Genomic DNA, 21,996 nt, shown 5'->3' with positions numbered 1-21,996 from the left:
GAAATCCCTGGCATTTCTTGGCTTCTAGATGGATCATGCCAATCTCCACCTGTAGCTACACACTACCGTCTTCTCTGGGTCTCTCTGGGTTCTTTTCTGTCTCTTATAAGGACACTGTCATTGGATTCAGAGTCCACTCTGATACAGTGTGATCCTTAAGTAGTTAATTACATGTGCCTTGCAAAGACCCTATTTCCAAGTAACATCACATTCTGAGGCTCTAGGTAGGTGTGAAACTGGGGGAAGGGGGGTACTATTCAACCCAGAGGCTTTGCACTACTACATCTCCAGTTGGAGGCAGAATTAGAATTCACGGTCAAATTCCAACGCAGGGCCTTAAACATGATCTTAGTTTCTGCCTGGACCTTCTCTCCTCAATCCAGATCCCATGCTTCAAGCCTCCTTTCAGCCTAGCTAACTGCTATGGGACCTCAGACCCCTGGTTCTTCCTGAAGGAAACCTCATGTTCACATCCACCCCCAAAGCAGGCCAGTCCCTCTTTCAGAAGTTACTGAAGTAACCTGTGCTTCTGTTGGGACATTCGTCATATATAATTAATATCATTTTAAAATTTATAGAATATAAATTCATATTATATGTTTTTATTTTATAGATCAGTATTTTTTTATTAAATAGTACCTAGTGGCTAATAAATTTTATTAAGATCTATTTTTATATTACTGTTTTGTCATATAAAATTTTATTTCTGTGATAATAGTGTAATTTATAATATAAATGTTATGTTAAAAATATGTCAGTTATGTCAATGATATATAATGTCAATATGACATGTCAATAATATAACATTATATCAATAATATAATTCATAATATACTATAATAATTATTTAGGGAGTTAATTAGGAAATTGACACATTAATTTATAACATTAATTACAGGTGCACTGTGAAATCTATGAAGTCAGCACTGAGCCAGCTTGCCTGCTCTCCATATTTTGAGCCTTATTCTCTGTATATCATCTCCTCAATTTTCAGAGAAAATCTGTTCCTTGGCACAAGACTGACTCTCTTCTGGGTCTGCTAGTGAATGCCTCATGGGGGAGTAGTTGTGTGTTTTCGTGCCCTCACCTCCACATTCACCCATGGAATCTGGGCAGTGATTTATGGTTGGATTCGGTGTTATCGGAGAGGTGTCTTTGTGTCGTCTTGAAATCCAAGGCAGGGCATTTTAAATTCAGCTTCATTAATTGGCCTTGTTGGGATTGAAGACTAAAATCTGAAAACTCACTTTTCTTACTTGTTCTTCCTCTTGGTTCTTTTTTGTCTTGTTTTCCTTCTATTCCTCACTTCTGCCCCAGGGAGAGAGAGAATTTGGATATCTAAACTTTAAAAACCAGACATATTTTTTAATGTTTATATTTCTTTTGGGAGAGAGTGCATGCGCACAATGGGGAAGGAAGGGGGGAAGGGCTGGAGGTGCAGAGAGAAGAGGTGAGAGAGAATCCCAAGCAGGCTCTCTGCTGTCAGGCTCCATCCCATGATCACAAAGTCACAACCTGAGCCAATACAAGAGTTGGACACTTCACCCACTGAGCCACCCAGGAGCTCCCAGACAATTTCTTTAGACCAGGTTTGTAGACTCTGATCTGGAACTTCAACAATTTGAGAGAGTCTGTGAGAAGCCCCTTTGGACTTTGCCTCATATTTACTTTTGTGCCTTGAAGATATTTCTAGTGAAATTGGGCCTTATAAGCTTTGTGTCTATTAATGTAAAGACCTCTCCTTTTCAGTTCTTGAAGAAACAGCAGTATTGAAATTTTCCACCGGTCTGTTTTGTCAAGCAAGCTTTTCACTGCCTTAAGTCATCTAGAAGATCACATCCTTTTGCCTGAAGCCAAATACCAGGAAGGGCCCTTCAGAGAACAGGTGGTGCCAATATGTCAATCCTTTGTGAAGGTCAGACAGGGAGCTAAACACATCTCATCTTGATGCTCTCAGTGCACCATAAAACCAAATTTTAAAAGACAGCAGTTAGGTCTCTTTAGTATGAAATCTCTGAAGAGAACTCAGGATGCAAGGTGTTAACAGCAAAAAAATCTCCTGGTTATTGAGAGTTGTTGTGTTTTCTGAAATCCAGTGTCCTGAGTCCTTCCCAGAGCCCACATGGAGCATTTGGGTGTCCTGACCCCTGATCGCTGCTGTCCTCAAAAAGCTCCAATCTGTGTGAAAGTGGGTGTGGTTTGGTCCTCAGTTTGGGAAACTAGAACAAGCTAAGATACCTCTTTATCTGTGAGAAATATTTGAGTCTAAATGGAACAGTGCCACAGTGGAAAACTCTCATATTTTCTTCCCCCAGAGATTCGAGAAGGTCCTCTGGTCAGTGCTTTTGTTTCCCTCACTTCCAGATTCTTCCAGATCACACTCTTCCTGGTGTGCAACTCAAGAAATAGCCTTTGGGGGGGAGGGGTGTTTATTTTTCCAGGCGGCCCATGGCTCTGATTTTGTTTTTGGATGTTTTCTGTTTGCTCGAAGTTGGAGGGTTCCAAGTTTAGTGTGTGCTGTCTGCCAGCTATTTCCTGTTGAGAGCACTTGGTAACAAAGTGAGTTCCTAATATTCTAAAACATACTTGTGACTCAAATACCCACACCTGTTTGCACCTCCCACAAAAGCAGAGATGCTGGCTATTGGTGCTGGGAGTGTTTTCCCCTATTGTTGAGATCATGTATCTACAGAGACCCTCTCTAGACATTTAAAAAATATCATAAGGCTTGACTGTGTAATGACATTGTAATATGTTGAAACATTTAATATTAAAACAACTGGGCTTTTGAAATCCCTGCCTCAGCAAAGTAAAAGAAACCCTTTTAAAGGAGGCAACTGATGGGGCGCTCGAGTAGGTCAGTCGGTTAAGCGTCCGACTTTGGCTCAGGTCATGATCTCACAGTTCGTGGCTTCGAGCCCTGCATCGGGCTCTGTGCTGAGAGCTCAGAGCCTGGAGCCTTCTCCAGATTCTGTGTCTCCCTTTCTCTCTGCCCCTCCCCCTGCTCATGCTCTGTCTCTCTGTCTCTCCCCAAAGTAAATAAAAACATTTAAGAAGAAATTAAAGGAGGCAGCTGAACCAAGAGAGGGTTGTTGTCCACTTATCTGTGACAAATGGCAGAAAGGCAGGTCAGAGAGGAGCGAATGCTGAGAGGGGCAGTGTTTCTGCTCCCGCACACATGCATCTGATTTAATCGTGGCAGTTGCCTGTGCTCAGCATGAGCAGCCCGCATATTGTGCAGACTATCAGGGGTCAGCCCATCTCACAGCATGGTTGGTTGGGATAGGCAACCTCCCAGGCTCCACCCTGAGTCCTGGGTCTGTTCCAGGACCTCTGGGATCATCCTCGGAGTTCAGGTCAGGCCAGAGAGCTTGCAGTTGCTCGGGGAGTTGGGAGGCTGGCCCCAGCCAGATGGACATGGAAGTAAAACAAGAGGCCACCCTTGGTCTGTGTTGTGAAAGACATGTGCGCCTCTCTCTCTGGCAGACAATATGGCCTGCAGTTGGCCACAGTCAGTGCTGGTTGCCTTTATGAGCCTGATCCCCTACAGCGCACACACACACCCCTTCTACTCTGTGGTGTGGAACAACATAGCCCACAAGACCCTCAAAATGCCTGTCAGAGTCACCCGAGTGGCTCAGTTGGTTAAGTGTCTGACTCTTGATTTCAGCTCATGTCTTGATCTCATGGTTTGTGAGATCAAGCCCCAAGTCAGGTTCTGTACTGACAGCACGGAACCTGCATGGGCTTCTCTCTCTCTCTCTCCCTCTGCCCCTCCTCACCTCATGTGTTCTCTCTCTCTCTCTCAAATAAACTTTTTTAAAAAAATGCCTCTCTGTGAGGGATCTGTGTCTAATGCACATTTGCCCGGCCTTTTCAAATCTTTAGTTTTAGGATCATTTCTGACTCTGCCTGTCCTTGTGAGTTTGATTTTTCCAGAGACCCTGTCCCCTCACCCCTTGACTTGACTGTCATTCTCTGTGCTCCTTTCAGACCACAGAATCGGCTCTGACTGCTCCCTTCTGTGAGTTTGCCTTCCACCTGGGACAATGGCCACAGACCAGTCTAACAGGCTGACCTCCCATCACCTAGCCAATTTCTGAAAGGGAAAGGAGCTAACACTGGTATTTATTACGTGCCACGTGGGAAACCAGCCCACTTAGTCCATTATTCTATTCAATCCTCCCAGTGACCATAGGCCTACGAGACCCCTGGGTCAGTCTCTGAGGTTTAACATCCTGCCTGTGGGCCTGAAATGGCAGTGCTGACCTCTGAAACAAGCATAATCTTGCTCCAAACACTTGATACTGAGGGGAAGTTTGGTGAAGTTGTTTGGGTATTGAGTGAACAGAGTCCTAATCCAAGGGAGTGTCTTTGCAAAAGAAGCCTCTTGCCCTTTGGGTTTTTGTTTGTTTATTTAACCTGCCACCAGCCAACAGGTTTAAATGCCATTCATCCGGCTTGATTTCTCAAGAATGCTCTGCCGGCTGCTTCTGTACCCAGATTAGCTGAGTCCTATCCGTTCCTACCAACCTTTTTTGGCTACTATTATTTCCTATCACCTCCTTTTTGGGTCATACTTTGTTATTTTCTTTATAGTGCCCTCCCTCGCGTTCCCGGGAAGCAGATGCTGAGTTAGTGCTAAGAGTGCAGCATGGCTGTGGGGATAACACTTGGGAAAGGAAATGGGAGGAGGCAGGGCTGGGCAGGGAACCACACCCGTGCTGCCCACCTGACAAAATCCGTCAGCCCGACAGGGGGCTCCGAGAACAAGTGTGGCAGGGGGAGCCCTGCCCTGGGTAGACATGGCCAAGCTTCATCTCCCCCATGTCAGGAAGCAGGAACATCCTGTCTCCTCAAGGTCCTTCTAGCCAGACTTAGAATCAAATTGACACGAGGCAGATTAACAGGAGAAAACCAAATTTAATAGCATACATAAAAGGAAACCACAAAGAGGGTCCAGGAAATATCAAAGAGGGGCAAAATGAGGTTCGTATGTCATTCTCAACTAAGATGTAGAAGGTAGGGATTTGGGACCTCAAAAGGAAGGAATGCAATTCACAGGAAGATGAAAAAGAATGAATGTTTGGTAAACAAATGTTTGCTGGGCCACTCAAACAATGGGTTTGAACAAACACTCCTTACTGGGTTCCTCCCTGGCCACCGTATCTCCTGCACAGTACAGTGCAGTTATCTATGCTGTTAGCTGTCTTCCTGGAGTGGGTCCTCTATCTAAATTCTTCCTAGGCCTTTGTTGGGGAAGTAAAGTGTGTTTCCTGAAACTGCTGAGTTTTTATTGCTTTTTAACTCAAAATAATCTTCATACGAACCTGGCCCATCTTAGGACAGTGTGCCCTTGGCCCCTTTACCATCTTGCCTGCCATTGGCCAGAAATTGCCCCAGGAGAGCATGACCTTGACTTGAAAGCTGAGGCAGATCCTGATGAAGCTCACAGCTGGAGGTCCTGACCTAACTAACACTACTCCCCCACTGGACAGCAAGTGCTTACTTGAGGGGACATCTCTGCCCAGAGATCTGCCTGCTTTTCCCTTATTCTGAACCATCTTGGCCCATCACCATCACTGCTTGATAGCACATTATCTTGGAGAAGAATCCACAGGAACAATGAATATGGTATTAAGGTACCTCTTATTTACAGCCAGAAAGTGTGCACAAACTACCTGCAGTCAGAAGGGGCAGCTCATGTAGAAGGAGAGGTGTGCATTACATAATACTGGTCTGGGGTGAGGGCACTGCGGGGGAGGGGGGGGGGGACTGAGCTCCAGAGTGTGTCTAAGGAAGAGGCCGACCCTGGAGGGCATATCTTGTGTTAGCCATTTTGTTGGCCTTGGCTGGGCTGGGGCCAGCCTTAGTTGTTAATCCTCTGATTCTAGCTAATCTGAGCAAGTATTGCATCTACTTTACCAGAATTCTTAGGGACTGTCTCAGCTCATACCTGAGAAGTAGAATAAGAGCTGGCCACTTCCACCCACACCCCAAGAAACCACCTCACCTCTCCCAAATACTAATCTGCCTTCTGGGCCTGCCTAGAAATACCTCTTGTTTTCCCTAAGGCCCTTTTTTTATGGGTGTGGAATGTATTTGGGTGTTAACATATCTCTAAAATGGAATCCCCTGTGATATTACAATGGGGAGAGATTTCTTTTGGCTATTAGAAATTGTAGCCCTTCTTCATCCAAACCTTATCATAATGACCACCATTAGGATGGGACTTTGCCACAGTGAATCCCACGTCCCTGGCTGAGTTTGTTTGCATTCAGGTGGGAGTTTGAATCCCAGCTCCACCCCTGCCAGCTTTGTGACCTTGAGCTAGTTATTCTCCAGTTTTCCCCTCTCTGAAACGTGACCCGTAACGTCAACCTTAATAAGGTTGCTTTAGGCTGAAATGAGGTAAAGTGCATGTACAGCATGGAGTTACAGCTTAATATGGGCATTCGCCGCGCCCGCCCCCCCATCTGTTATTATTCTGGTGTGTTTTTGGAGCTTCTCCTATCATCACACCATTAAAAGCAAATTTTACAATTTTGTATCCATATTGATGCTTGTGCATCCGATAATTCCAGGTTTCTTTAATACTTAACTCGCAGTTATTTTTAAAATCTCAGTAGACAAATATAAGCATATAGATGCCTCCATATGTTCCTTGTCTGAACATAACTAAGAACCAGGGGCCATGAAGATACTCAGTGATGCCACAGTTCCAACTGGTTAATATGAGCGGTGCACTGATGAGAAGCCAAGATTTTCCAATGTTCTGTTAATATCTGTAAGGACTTGGCTTATCTGTTTCTCTAGGCCAGAAATCTGTTGATCTGGCTTGCTTGTAATTGAGGTTCTGCAAACCAAAATGAGTTCTAGAGGATCATGCAGATGGATGAACAAGAGGGAAAATGGCCACCAAATCCAACTTCTTAGAAGTACCCTTTACTAAAAAAAAAAAAAAAAAAAAAAAAAAAAAAAAAAAAAAAAAANAAAAAAAAAAAAAAAAAAAAAAAAAAAAAAAAAAAAAAAAAAAAAAAAAAAAAAAAAAAAAAAAAAAAAAAAAAAAAAAAAAAAAAAAAAAGAAGTACCCTTTACTAAAGAAGAAGGTTGCAAAACTTAGAACGCCAGTCTACAGGAAACTTTGTAGATGAGAAGATCTGTCCAGCTCAGCCCTGCTGGCCACAGAGTCTTGGAAAAGAAAGAAAAAGAAGAAAATAAAATCAGGCTTTAAAAAAAATTCTCCATACACTGCATAGAAGAGATTCAAAAGAAGAACAATGTGTGACATTCACGGGAACACACTGCTAGAAGTACTCACTTTGCAGTTTCTTAAGTATCTTTTCTGTGCTGACTTCAAAACAGTGAAAGAAATTCAGAAAAGAAGCCCACTATCTTGATGGAAGCTGTTTTGACATAAGTGAAACCAGGCTTGGCGTGAGATTGGGGAAGACTCTGGCCAAGTCAATGGAACAGACCCTGGAAGGATTGAGGCAAGCTGGAGAAATTGTTTCAAGATGGAGCTGGAGCCACTTGAAAGGGGAGAGAACTGGGGTGTATAGACATTTCATCAGTATTTGAATTAGTGTGTGAGTAGCTTGATGTGTGTTCTGAGATGCGTAGACCCACAGAAGTCTCCCTTCTCTTAGCATCACCTCTGAGGAAGGGGAGGAGGGTGGCTGTCTTTTGAATGGTGCAGTGTGAGAGTCAGGATTACCGGCCGGTGGTGAACTTTCAGGTTTGATTGGCTTCAGGGAAGAGGGAGAGAAAGGGAGAATGCGTGTTGCTAGTTCTCAGAGCTTCCAGTGGCTTTCACCACAGGGAACACGGAAGCTGTGGCAGAGACGACATGGAACTCAGTCTCCATGACATCTTTGACACATTTCTCAGTACTTGGTAACCCTGAGACTAGAAAGCAGATTGAACATGATCTCTGGGACATGGTCTGGCTTCAGTAAGCCTTGAGAACTGATCTTAGCCTCTTTCAAGGGAAGTCCAAGGCCAGTACCACACGTAGGGAAGCATAGGAATTGCCATAGGAAACACACCTGGCAAAGCTAGAAAGTTGGATATTAGGCAAGACTTATCACAGGTAGAGGGCTTTCCTGCATTTTGTGTGTCTCAGACTGGGCCCATCTTCAGCTCTAGGGGCACATCTTATCACGATAATCTGTTGCTAGTAATTTCTCCTGGACAAAAATAGCATGGAGAAAATAAAAAACGAAATGCTGTTGATGTGGATGCATAGTAACATGACTATATTAGTATATAATATATATTATATACTACTACATTAGTATGGTATTTGGATCCTTTGCCTGGTCAGTGGTAATGAAGAAATATTTCCTTTTGAAGCAGAATTAGTTTATGATAATAGTGGGACAGTAGGGAAAAATCTAGGGGACCAAATGGGAAGGAGTGCGTACTTCGCCTAAGTGCCTTCATGTGAGAATTTTTAAAGGCAGGAGAGACTACTAGGGGTTTCCATAGCCTAACCTGGAAGGAGTGGTGGGTATGACAGGTAGATCTGTGAGGCAGCATAGGTGAGGTACTAGCAAGTCCATGATGGCTGTCTCCTCAGGATAATTGAGTATAATCTGAAGGAAAGTAAAAAAGATATCATCAGAAGAGCATGTTTGCATGAATCAAGATTTTGTGAGGGATAAATGGCAGAATGCAGAAGGAGGTAAAGTCTTGTGACTAAGAACCTACTAAAAAGGAATTGTTTTTAAGAAGTAAGACACAAGAGACGACATATTAGATGATTCCATGTATATGAAATGGCTGTAAGAGGCAGCCCTGTAGAAACAGAGTAGTGGTTGGGATGTGGAGCAGGCATTAACTGTAATGGGCATGAGGGTTCTTAATGGGGTCATGAAAATGTCCTCAAGTGGATTTATGGTGATGTTTGCATGACTTGGTAAATTTCCTAAAAATACTGAATTTTACATTTGAAATGGGTAAATTATATGCTGTGCAAAGTACATCTCAATAAAGTCATTTTTTAATGATTTTTTTAATAGAGGGGATCTTGTCATTGACCCCTCATTTTCATTATGGTGCTTTTTGTGACAGCCACCATGCTAATGTAGGAGGGTACAAAGATGAAGATCTTCACAAACAGAGGGCATAAATAAGCAGTTTTCAAAGAGAGCAAATGGCTAATAAGAATTTTGACCTCCCTAGTCATCACTGATTTGCAAATTATGACATGAAGTAGCTTTTGACTATCAGGCTGACAAAAGTTAAAAAGTGACAATATTCAGGAACAAACAGTTCTCTAAGGCACTACAGCTGGGATTCTAAATTATTACCCCCTTTCAAAAGGAAAGATTAGAATTAAATATGAAACCCTTGAATATGCTCTGGACACGACCAGGAAATCAACTTTGGACCAGAAAATCAACCCAAAGGAATTTATCCTTAGGGGTCTTAAAATACCATTAATATTCTTGCACCTCCCAAGTTTCTATCTCTAGACTACTTTTCTGCTCCAAAATCCAGACTGAGAGAGTTAGCGGCCCACGTGATCATCTCAAGCTCAACGTGTCCAAAACTGAAATCCAGAATAGATGTATGCATTCAGAGTAGGTCAGAAAGCCCCAAACCCAAAAGGCTGTTCTACCAGCTCAGGTGAGAACAACTCCACCTTTCTAGTTGCTAAAGCGAAACGCTTGATCTCTCACTTTCTCTCACACCATATATCACATCCAAAAGCAGACTGTTGACTCTGCCTTCAAAATTGATCATGATTCTGGCCATTTCTTACCATTGCCGTGGCTCTATAGTGAGCCAGCTTATCTCTCGCTGGGATTTCTAAAGATGATCTTCCATCTGGTCTCCGTCCTTCTACTCTGCCTTCACCACAGTCCATTCTCAACAAAGAAACAAAGGGGATCATTTTAAAACATAGTACATATCACATCACTCCTCTGCTCAAAACTAAATAGCCCCCCACATTTTGCGCAAAAGTCTTCGCAGCGCTTATACAGTCCTCCATAAACTAGTCCCTGTTACCTCATCTCCTGTTATTCTCCTCACTCACCCCTCTTCTCAGTCCTTTTCCTCAAACACACCAGGCACGCTTCCAATTCACCACTCTTGCACTGGCTCCTCCCTCAGTCTGGAACACTTTTCTCTCAGGCAGCAGCATGGCCAACCCTTTCATCTTCTTCAAGTCTTTGCTCAGTGTGTTCTTCCCAGTGGGGCCACCTCAGGCACAGCATTTAAAACATCAGCCTGGGTCTTTCAACTCCTGGCATGCTTGACCCTCTTTATCCTGTTCAGTGTCTTCTGTTTTCCAGAGCACGGCTCACCTTCTAACATATGATATAGTTGGATGCTTATTTCAGCAGGTCTTCTGTTGATTGCCTATCTCCCCCTCCTAGATAGTAAGCTCCACAAAGACAGGAATCGTTTTGTTCACTGCTCTACTCCCAGTTACCTAACAGTTCTGGTCTGTTTGTATATACAGAAAGTATAACTATTTGTTGAATGAATAGTGAGTGAACGAATGAATGAATGAATGAATGAATTTGTAATGAGCAAGTAGTCATTTTATAAACAAAAACCCATCATTGTGTCATAAGGAAAAAAGTAATGAGTTTCCGTGTACATTGTCTGAGCTCGTCACTCCACTCATGAGGTGAGATGGACTCATTCATGTACAGCAAAGTCTGACTTTCCCAGCATTCCTTCTGCCCCCAGGGAGAGTGTGACCAACATCATCAGGATGATTTAGCGAAGCAATGTGGCTGGAGTTTTGATTTGATTCTGTAGAGGTTGCAGGTTGATCTCATAAAGTTATAAGAAGCCCTGATTCACTCACAGTAATTTAATAAAGAAATGCAGTCAGTTGCAAATAGAAGCCTGGAAGTTCTCTTTTAAGGGCCAGTATCTCTGTAGTATGTTTTATTAGGTCAGTTCTCATCACTGATCAGGTATTTTCTACCTAATTTAGCTTCTGAATTTCTATTCTCAAAAGGTATATGGTTGCTTTAAAAAAAAAACTTTTGTTGATTTAGGCAGAAATGAGGTGCATGAAAACCTTTGAGCAAAACAGGAACTTCATGTCAACCTGTTGCTATATGTTAGAAAGGACCACAACTCTGCTTCCTGGAGTTGAAAATGTGTACTGCATCCTAGCATAGAGGCTATATAAATCATGCTTGTTAGCTTGAGATGTGAATTTTTAAGATAAATATGAAAATCAATGATACCTTGTTATATGGAAATTAAAACAATTTTTTCCATTAATCATGTGATTTAGCTGCTTTTGATCCAGTGTTTTCCTGTAGCATCTCTGCTACCCCCACCCCTTTGCATCTAGAAGCTATCTTGGCAGGAAACAGAAAAAGAATCAGCCTAGCTTCCGTACAGAAATGGATCTCACAGCCAATAGTTGCAGGAAATGGAATTCAAGTAGGGATAGGGCAGAAGCGAGTACACTTAGCATGGATGAACACAAACGTAGTTTCTCCCTTTGAGGCTGACACACTGAATTCAGTCACACTGAATTCAATCAGTGTTTGTAGAATCAGAGGGTAGAATACTCACCTTCTTTCTTACTCCTCTTAGAATAATTTCACCTCTGTTTGATATGCCTTAAAAGACAGTATTGGTTTGTATAAGATGTATATTTATTTTCATTTCTTAGTCACTGGTATTAAGAGAAATATATCATTAAGCTCCTTTTATAAGTTCAGTGCTGGAGAGCAGAACCAATTATAAACTGAGTTACTCTGTGTATTATCCTGCTATATGCCAAGAACTACAATTTTACTCTACTAGTAAGCTGATTTGGCCTGCCTAGTTTCATGAATGCCAGCAGAAAGCATGAGACTCTTAGATCAAAGATGGAAGACAGTTTATTATTCATTAAAATAGCAGTAGCCAGAATATCACCATATTTGCCCCAATTCCCTTCAGGGCAACATGGATCTCTGGATCCATGGATATGACTTAAATTTCGCTGCTAACCTGGGTAGTGATAGCAAGTTTTGGTAGCTGATCATTTGAATTGGATTTGAATGTCTAGTATTGTATCATAGGTCAGAAAAAAATTCTTAAATATTTACCCTGAGTCTGCAATATCAACTTGTTTCCCAATCCAAGTTGTATGATAAAAAAGAATTAAATACAAATTTTATAACGAGAACATATTCATGTATTTGTATTCTCCATTCTTTTTTTTAAATGTTTTATTTATTTCTGAGAGAGAGAGCGAGAGCGAGAGCGAGAGAGAGAGCGTGAACAGGGGAGGGTCAGAGAGAGAGGGAGACACAGAATCTGAAACAGGCTCCAGGCTCTGAGCTGGCAGCACAGGGCCCGACATGGGGCTCGAACCCACTTACCGTGAGATCATGACCTGAGCTGAAGTCAGATGCTTAACCTACTGAGCCACCCAGGAGCCCCTCGTATTCTCCATTCTTGACTCCAGATGAAGAAGAGGAAAGAGTTGCTGACCCCCAGCTATTGATGCTGGTTGAGGACAGGAGATTCAGCTAAGCTGGGCTTTATCAGGCACCCATCTCACCCAGCAGTTGGAATATGATATTCTATTCATTTATACTCTAAGCCTAGACGCTGGTCTATTTTCAAAGTCTTATCGGTGCCTGAGCCCCGTCTTTCTCCATCTCATTAGGGCTAACTTTCTCTCTCAGTGTCCCAGTGAAGAAGTGGATGGATTTATTTTCAGAAGTGGCTGTATGAGCACACAAGGATATCAGTTACTCTTTTCAGCACAAAATTCAGCTCCAAAATTCTATTTTGCAGAGTCCCCAAAGAATGTCTAGCTCATTCTAGGGAGGGTTGTAGAATCTGAGAATCTGGGAGAAGCAAGCCCAACATTCAAGGTAGCTGGGAGGCAACACTTGAGAGACTGCCCGTGGGGAATCTTGTTACTAAATGACTCCAGGAGATGTTTGTCATCTTCCCACCCCATCTCGTGGAGCTGTTTGAACTTGCCTCCCTCTGTTTCCCAGCCAAGACTTCGCTGGGAAATTAATCTGTATATATTAAACACTTCCTCCCAACCTGTTCTTCTCTGGGAGCCTACAGATTTACAACCTCAGACCGCCCTCTGGATTAATTAGGCTTAGCAGGGTTTCAAAGGACCACAAACAGCTTCTTAGCCTCCCTTACTTCTTAGGCAAGAGGCAATCATGGACAAGAACAGTCGATCTCCGTTTGCCTTGTGTGTTATGCAGGGCAGCTATAGTGGTTAATCCTATTGTGTAAAAGTCCTACCTGGACATAGGAACTCCTCTATAAACATCTTGTTCCCCTGCAGTCTATACTGGGGGCCCGACTTACTCAGATGAAGTAAGAATGTCTGCTTTGCCGAAAAGTCTGAGTTCTGGAATTCCTTTATGTTGTCTGAGTTGTATATTTTCATGGCATTGTGGTGCAGGCCACCCAGGGGTGGCGATCCAAGTTATTTTGAATTACACATATATATACACCAATGGATCTGCCTGGCAGCTCCCCTCTGTAGGTTCACACTACGTACCAGGCATCAGTAATTGATGGCCGAATGCCTGAGATGATTTTCAAAGGCACTTGGAGATATTGCTCCTTCTGAGGACTTGGACAAAACAGTCTAGAATATCAGAACTGCATAACTGCCTCATGCCTTCTTTTGGTAGAATTAGGACATGTATAAATAATGTGTGTCCTTGGCCTTCCAACACCTATTGCCTTAATCCCTCTCATTTCCTGCCTCCCTGTCCTTGTTCTTGAAACTCCAGGCAGCTTTATCCATCTAGCTTTTCCTACCACCCAACCTCACCTGCCAATCCTTCCTGGGTCTCCCATCTCTGGAGAACATAGATGCCAGAATTATAGAGCATCGAGAAACACAAGAGGTACTCAAAACTTTTTTTTTTTTTTTTAAATATGTAAAGCACTTTTTGAGGGGAAAAGGAAGTAGAAGGGACTAAGTTACAAAAGATACTTGCCAAGGCCAAGTGAACTGAAGAATCTCAACACATTCCACAGGGAGGGTTCTAGGCTAGAATTTAGATCTTCCTTTCTGGATATGCTTGTCTTTCTTCATTTATCTTAAGTCCTGGGTTGGTCAAAATGAAAGAAATTTAATTTAATAATTTTACATGCCAGAGAACATTTTTAAATTTGGGGAAGAAACCAAAAAATAATTCTATGGTAGAGAAGCTCTTAAAAGATTAATTTTATCTGTTATTGAAGAGAAGATCTATTTTTCTGGACCATGATTATATTCCATTTCTTCTTTCTCAAAGACTAACTTTGAAGTTCAAAGATTCTAATAGTGGGTAGGAATCCTTTTGAACAAAAAAGGGATTTGGACATGTAAATTAGCTAGAACGGTGCTTGAAAAGTTCAGTAAGTCATTCCAGTACAGATGGCTAGGGAATGTGGAGCCATTACATATAAGGTGGTTGGAAGAACTCTAAGAAAACTCCCCCTGCCTAAAAGTCTTTCTCACCAACTTGCTGTGGTGTCCATAGTTCATTCATTACACTTTGTCTTTGGGATGACCTTGGAAGATTCAGTGTCCAGGAAGGAATAAAATAAACTGTCTTACAGTTCCCTGAATGTGTCAGAGCCTTATTTATTGCTAGGAAGTCAGGAGAGGATGGGGAGATGATGCCAAACTAAAGATAAACTCTCGCTTTGTAATTTTATTGAGCATGGACCCTGCAGAAAGAATAAAATAATCTCAGTCCCAAAACCTTCTAAGATTCTTAGAGCTTCCATGAGAGTAGAGATTTCCCAGATCCTATACTCTGACTCAATGGCCAACCTTTTTGGTACTGAAAAGAAGGTTTCTGCACAGAATCCATCAAATTGTTCAGAGCTTAATACAAAAGATAGAATCCCAAAAGGAATTATCTCTACAGGTGATATCTTTTTTAGGTTGATGGTTAATGTCCAAGAGACCTAGGACACCATGGACATAAAAGGAATATTTGTTTTTCCAGGGTTCTGCTTTGTCCTTGGCACTGGATCAGTACTTTTGGGATGGCCTGCACCTTTAATCCCTAGAAGTCTTCCCAAGGAACTAGCATTTACAGCTATTAACATGCAAAAGCAACTTGGAGATGACCCATTTTAACACCTTCGTGTTACAGACGAGGACACTAGGGTAATTGAGACAGCACAGCTGCACAGTGGACATAGCATGGGTTCCAGAAGCAGGAGAGCCTTGGTCCTGCACTTGACATTTAGGTGAACTTGGACATATTAATATTTCTGAGCCTCAGTTTCTTCTGTAAAAGGGGTTCTTAAAAAGCACCTACTCTAAGAACTAACTCTGAGGCACCTGGGTGGCTCAGTTGGTTAAGTGTCCAACTTTTGATCTCAGGTCTTGACCTTGGAGTTGTGAGTTCAAGCCCTGCACTGGGCTCTATGCTGGGCATGGAGCCTACTTAAAAAAAGAAGCAGCAGCAGCAATTCAAAACTTAGCCAGAATTATTATATTTGCCATTATTTTTTCAAATTGAGACCTAATTCATATAACAGAAAAATCACTTTTTTTAAGTATACAATTCAGTGAGTGTATTCACTGTGTTGTGCAACCATCACCAGTGTCTAATTTGAGATCATTTCCATCGTCCCCAAAAACTCTGTACGTTAGTAGTCCTAATTCTCCCTTCCCCCTAGCTCCCGGCAACCACTAATCCACTTCCTGTCTCTATGGATTTGCCTATTCTGGACATGTCCTATAAATGGAATGACATATGGCCTTTTGTGATCTGGCATCTTTCACCTAGTATAATGTTCTCAAGCTTCACTTAAGTTATGGCATGTGCTTCATTCTTGTTATTGCCAAATAATATTCTGCTATAGGGATATACTACATTTTGTCTATCCATTCATAGGTTGATGGAAATTTGGTATAATTACCATTGTTCTACATGGTTGGGCCAAAGCCAGAATGGAGACTTGGGTGTCTGACTTTCCCCCTGGTCCTGTTTATACTACCCTACGCTGTTTTTCATAACATCTGGCATATGTCTTGCATTAATGGAGTGATTTGCTCACAGAAACCCTCACAGCCTCACTAATAACTACTATGAAGATTTTATACCTTTACAAAAATTTTTCCAGTGTGAAAACAATACACAATTCAAAAACTGAAATCTAAACCTTATAGAAGAATTGTGCTGAGAACCAAGTTTAATTTTCATTTTCCAGAGTCTAGTGGAACTGCTCTTTACACCTCTTCATCGCACTGTATTTCACAAAACAACCTGAGGTCTATATGGTATTTTTTATCTACCTGGTTTTTATGTGTAAGTTCATTACCATGTTTTATATCCCAGGATCAAAGAAAGTTTTTATTAGCTTTGGTGGTCATTTAAGGACCTGTCTCTCTTGTTCACTCTACTCCATGGCAAAAATTCAGAATTATTCTGTTCTTCATTGAGACTGACATGGTCATTGCATTAACCTGACCATTAGGTATGGGTAATATATGCCTTTGTCCCAGAATTTGGTACTTTTCAAATATAGCGGGGTCGCCCCTCCTTATGGACTTGACCCCTTCCCATCTACTGACGGTCCCAGCTCTCAGGTCTGAGCTTCAGGCCTGGAGCAAGAGCAGCTAGCTTGGTATACTTGAAAAAGTTGTTTTTCATTTATTGAGGATACAGGCAGTAGAGCCCCAGGCCTTCTCTTTGTGGGCACATGAAGACCAGAAGCAGTCCAACGCATTAAAAATTTGGTGGTTGACATTCTTTGTTTGTGACTGGGTGATGTGTAGAATGTGGCAGCATTCCAGTGGTGAAGGCATTTCCCTGGGTTCATCTGGGGTTTGTGCTTCCTTATCTTGGGTGGCATTAGTTAGAGGGTCCAGCCCAGCCTGGTTTCCTGACTTTGAGCAAGTGTGTTTTCTTTGCTAAAGCTCTAATGGCCCTGAACACCACTAATTACTTATCTTGTTTGATGTTCTATTTATCGTTATTCCTTAAGATCTGGGGTAGTTATTGTGTGTCAGGCTTCACATGCATTATCTCATCTATATTATTTCCTGCTTCTAAGTGTTTGGCACTCCGCAAGTACATGAAATGCAACTGAGCCTGGCCCCTGCCCTCTTCAAGCCAAACATCCCTCTCCCCTCTCACTTTTCCTGGTTGACACAGTTTCCAACAGCCTTCTGTGTCCTAGTCACCCCATGTCTACAGCGTTTTCATTGGTGTCCCTCTTAAACCGACACCCAGACTGAAAATGACACTCCTGTGTGCCAGGAACAAGCGAAACTAGAAACCATTATCAAGAAGTGAACTTCATGCTTATTTAATGCAGCATACACTTGTCAGCGCTTATTACCAGTTGTGTCTTACTTCCAGCCAACACCCCTCTACCCCTAGCTCAGTATCTTTTTTCACTAAAGTGCTATGAGGCAGTGGTTCTGCAGTTGATATTTTGATCCTAAGAGCAGAATTTTACGTTTCTCTCAATTTATTTTATCTATTCTTTACCCTGGGAACTTGCAGAGTAATGACATCAAAACTCTATGAATTGGTGGGGCACCTGGCTGGCTCAGTCAGTAGAGCATGCCACTCTTGATATCTGGGTTGTGAGTTCAAGCCCCACATTGGGCATAGAGTTAAATTGAAGTTTGTGGGACACCTGGGTGGCTCAGTTGATTAAGGGTCCAACTTCAGCTCAGGTCATGATCTTGCAGTGCATGAGTTTGAGCCCCATGTCAGGCTCTGTGCTGACAGCTCAGAGCCTGGAGCCTGCTTCAGATTGTGTGTCTCCCTCTCTGCCCTTACTCTGCTAGTGTTCTGTCTCTCTCTGTCTCTCAAAAACAAATAAAAATGTTAAAAATTTTTTTAAATTTAAGTGTCTTTTTTAACTATATGAATGGGAGGCCAGCATAATTCTGATGCAAGAAATGGTTGACGGAATGGAGAACTATTGTTTTTGTAATCATATGTAAGGATTGGCCCTGTGAATAGAAAAATCCATTTCTAATTACTTATTCTAGGGTTTTTTCATTAGTAATTTCTAGTTTGTGGGGATTCTGGTTTGCTTGGGGGCTATTTTTAGCATCCACAATTATGTAGATTAGAAGAATGAGCATTGAGCCTCTTTAGGAAGCTCAGTGCCTCCATTGCTTCGCCAGGTTGTTAATCACACCGGTTCGGCGTGTGCTGCTGAACGCGTCCACCCGATGTGCTTGTCGAGAATGCTTTGAGGGTTTCACCCGGCGTTTCTGTGTGTGTTGCAGCTACCTGGCTGAGCAGTGCTGGAATGGCGGCTTTATCTACCTGATCATGCTGCGCCGCTTCAAGCACAAAGTTCACTCTCCGTATAACGGCAACAGCAGCAACAGCTCTGAACCAGGAGAGACACCAACCTTGGAGCTGGGTGACCAAACTGTGAAAAAAGGAAAAAGAGCAAGAAAGTTTGGGGTCATTTCCAGGCCTTCAACCCACAAAGCCACTGAAGAACCCAAGAGCAGTACTGGCTGTGAGTTGGACAATGACCCCATTTCTGATCTGGACAACGGCCCAGACCCTGAACTCGGCAATGGTCATGCTTTTGAGCTAGAAAATGGCCCAGAGTCTCTCAAGGACCTGGATGGATCCCATCTAGACAGGTCAGAAGCAGACAGTGGGACAGAGCATAGAATTTCAAAGACAGATGCTGCTATACCTACAAGCAATGACAAACGTCGCTTCTCAAAATCTGGGAAGACAGACTTCCAGTCAAGTGACTGCCTGGCACGGGTAAGCTTTCGTTTGGTTATGGGACCTGAATTTCTAAAGAAGTACTGTTGAAGTTGCTTTTAAGGCTTAGAAAATCTATCTAAGATGGCCTTGTATTTAGAAGCCAACACATTTAGTAAGATAAATGATCAGAGGACATAACAATAACAACAAAAAAATCCAAGTCATTTTATCCTACTTAAATAAAGAGCTAGTTGAGTGATCCTAAGTGGAAAATTCAAGCCTTCTGTGGTATATAATTTGAGTCATCTGAGGCCCAGATAAAGTACTTGAACTGCATCATTATTTATCACTACTGTCACCAGTGGAATTGCCACTGTGCGGCCAAGAATTCCTGGTGGCAGTTGATAGCATAAACATTCAAGCATTCTGTCCTCAGTATTATACAGGAAGGGTGTTCAACACTCAGGGAAACATCTGCTTTTATTTTTAACACTTCAAAACCAGTGATATTTTTATGGGTTTGTGTTATTACATTGCTGAATTCCAGTGAAGTTGGAAAATTTCACAGAAATCTCTGATACTATGATATCCAGCTGTGATGGTCAGGGTCCATCTTACCTAAAGGCAAAGCAGATGTGGTATATTCTGAATGGTAATGGGTACACTTCTCGCCTCAAATTGTCTCTTTCATTGTACCCAAAATTCTCTCATGAAATTACTTTTCTTTAGGGTAAGCATGTTCCTTCCAAGAATCCTCGTGGCAGATAGTCCTTTGGGTTCCTAAAGAAGCAGTACTTTACTGTGTTGTTTCTGATGGTTTTCCTCTCTGAGTCCCTCTAGGAGACACCCTTTAAGGATGAAAGAGAAAGTTGGAAAGATAAGCACCAAGTTCAGCTTTGCATGCTGCTGAAATGGTACCCTGTGAGTGAGTGTAATTTCTAGTAAGGCTATTTCATGCACATTTCTACAGTCGTAGCCATTCTGTATAATGGAATTAGAGGAATCAAAACAACCCCTCTCTCAAGGAACCATGTTCCTTCATTTGAGTATCTGGGTGATCTTCATAAAGCTTAAACCCAAAGGAGGCATGATTTATAGATGGAATGTGTAAACAGAAGAAAAAAGTAATGTCTCTATCAGTGATTTTCTACCAACTTTATGGTCCTCCTCAAAAAAGAATTAAGGGCAATAAAAAGATTATAATGTGGATCCCCCAAACTAAGGAAAATAAAAAGAGTATAATTTGTTTCTTCCTGATGAGTACTATATTTGGATGTGACTTTTTCTCCTAAAGATTACATTATGAATACACAGAGAGCCTAGAATGAGTAAGTTAGATAGTGTTGGTTATCTTAATAATTTTGAAGGTTTAAGTTAGCAAAAGAGATTGAATCTCACATACATTCCAAAGAACAGGCTTTCGTTTGGCTAAGACACACTGGAAATAATTTGGAAATGACTTTAAAAGAAAAAAACACACACACACACACACCAAACTTTTAAGAGGCTACTCATTCTCTGCTAATCTTTTTTCTTAATACTTGTCTATTAGTTTGTTTTTGAGAGAGAGAAAGAGTGGGGAAATGTGTGCAGACAGAGAGGAAGATACAGAACCTGAAGCAGGCTCCAGGTTCTAAGCTGTTTGCACAGAGCCTGATGCAGGGCTCAAACCCATGAATCATGAAATCATGACCCAAGCCTGAGTCGGACGCTTAACCGACTTGAGCCACTCAGTTACCCCTCTCTGCTAATCTTAACTAAGGGCAATAACATCAAAGTGAATTTCTGGATTAGACTATTTGAAGACTACTCATATCCGAATTCCTTTGCCTGGTTTTGCACTCAAGGTCAAAAGTCAAAGAAGATATAAATGAAACAGTGATAAAAAACCAAACCTAGATCTATTGCCTTTGGGACATTTTTTTAAAGCCACATGCCTATAGAAAGGAGAAACCTGCCATATGGACTTGCATTTTTCACAACTGTCCATAATCTGTCAACTGAGTGTTGACCCTGGGTTATATTTTACATCTTAGAAAGTTGGAATGGGCCATACATCCTTTCAGGCATGAATATCTTTTAGCATTGTGTTCAAACCAAGAAACATCATCATTCAATGCATTTACCCAAGACTGACCGAGTTGGCAAGAAGTAGATCTTCACCACTTCCCCAACATCCAGATTGGAACCAGTAGAACTTCACAGAAGGTGGTGTTAGTTTCTTGGGCTGAGTGGATTTTTATTTTTACTCCAGGATGAGCCCAAGGTCATGCTAAAATGGAATTTCCAGAAAAACAAAAATTAGGCATTTACCTCTTAAGCCCTTGGGGCAAAAAATTCCATTCCATTTGAATAATAGGAGATTAAACATGTCAGTGTTGTTCCGTTTCTGCTTTATTAATGATTTAATATAAGTCTACAAAAACCTAATAAATTACAGAAAAGGTTTATAATCATTCAGACCATTTTTATTTGGGAGATGCTTCTTTGTCACAGACTGTTATTTGTTATGTGAAAATAAATCTTCAGTCTTTGTTTTTATATCCTCTTTCCCTTTAACAGAGCTATAGGAAACATTTCCTCTAGTAAATATCTTCTTTTAAAAAAGCCATATGTTTCTATAAAATATTAACACATAATTATACATATGCAACTGACTAATTTTTTAAATTATAAAAGTTGGGCCCATTGTCTAAAACCTTAGAATCTCCTAGGACACAGATAAGCAGTTTTAGAAATGAGTTCAGAGTTCCTTACTCCCTGTCTAGTGAAGATCATTATTCATCCTAGGGAACAGTTCTTGCAAGACTGTTTACTACAGATGTGCATTTTTGCAGCATGGTAAGAATAAATACAACTTAGTCACATAACAGTGAGAAAAAGAATCCTACCATTTGCCAGCCAGGCAAGTTTCTTCATAGCTGGCATGTGTCTGTGGGTCCGTTTGTGGTCTCACGTGAACACTTGTAGCTCACCCTATACAGTATCTGAACTCTTCCCGAGACCTTCAGCAGAGACCTCCGGAAGGCTGAGTGGTTCGGTGCAAGTGGTCTGCAGAGGCCTCGGGTGGGCTGCGCCGGGTCTGAACCTGTAGGCAAAGGAAACTGAGAAGGAGAATCTTGTCCAGAACGTCTCCTGGGTAGTTTTATGTGTGCATCAAGCAGAGGCAGCATGAGGATGATCCTATTCTAGTAAGCAGCTGGGTGAACTTCTATCCTTCTACGTGATAATGCCTCCTAAGTCCGTGTCACTCCTTTTTTTTTTTTTTTTTAACAAATAGTTTATTGTCAAGTTGGTTTCCATATAACACCCAGTGCTCATCCCCACAAGTGCC

The 21,996-nt window shown here is 41.8% G+C and overlaps 1 protein-coding gene across 2 annotated transcripts in view; it reads left to right on the top strand.

Moving 5' to 3' along the window:
• The window catches only part of PDZD2 (PDZ domain containing 2), a 238,885-nt gene that overhangs the window by 120,109 nt on the left and 96,780 nt on the right, over positions 1–21,996 (top strand). For both annotated transcript variants that reach the window (XM_039256412.1, XM_039256413.1), the window contains exon 2: positions 18,218–18,719. In XM_039256412.1, the coding sequence (XP_039112343.1) occupies positions 18,218–18,719 (502 nt within the window). The remainder of the gene's footprint in view (positions 1–18,217; positions 18,720–21,996) is intronic.

This window comes from Hyaena hyaena, unplaced genomic scaffold (genome assembly GCF_003009895.1).
Source record: "Hyaena hyaena isolate Hyena2069 unplaced genomic scaffold, ASM300989v1 scaffold_577, whole genome shotgun sequence".
NCBI classification, from domain to species: domain Eukaryota; kingdom Metazoa; phylum Chordata; class Mammalia; order Carnivora; family Hyaenidae; genus Hyaena; species Hyaena hyaena.
Note: the sequence above shows the minus strand (reverse complement) of the source record. Positions and strands in the feature narration are given on the sequence as shown.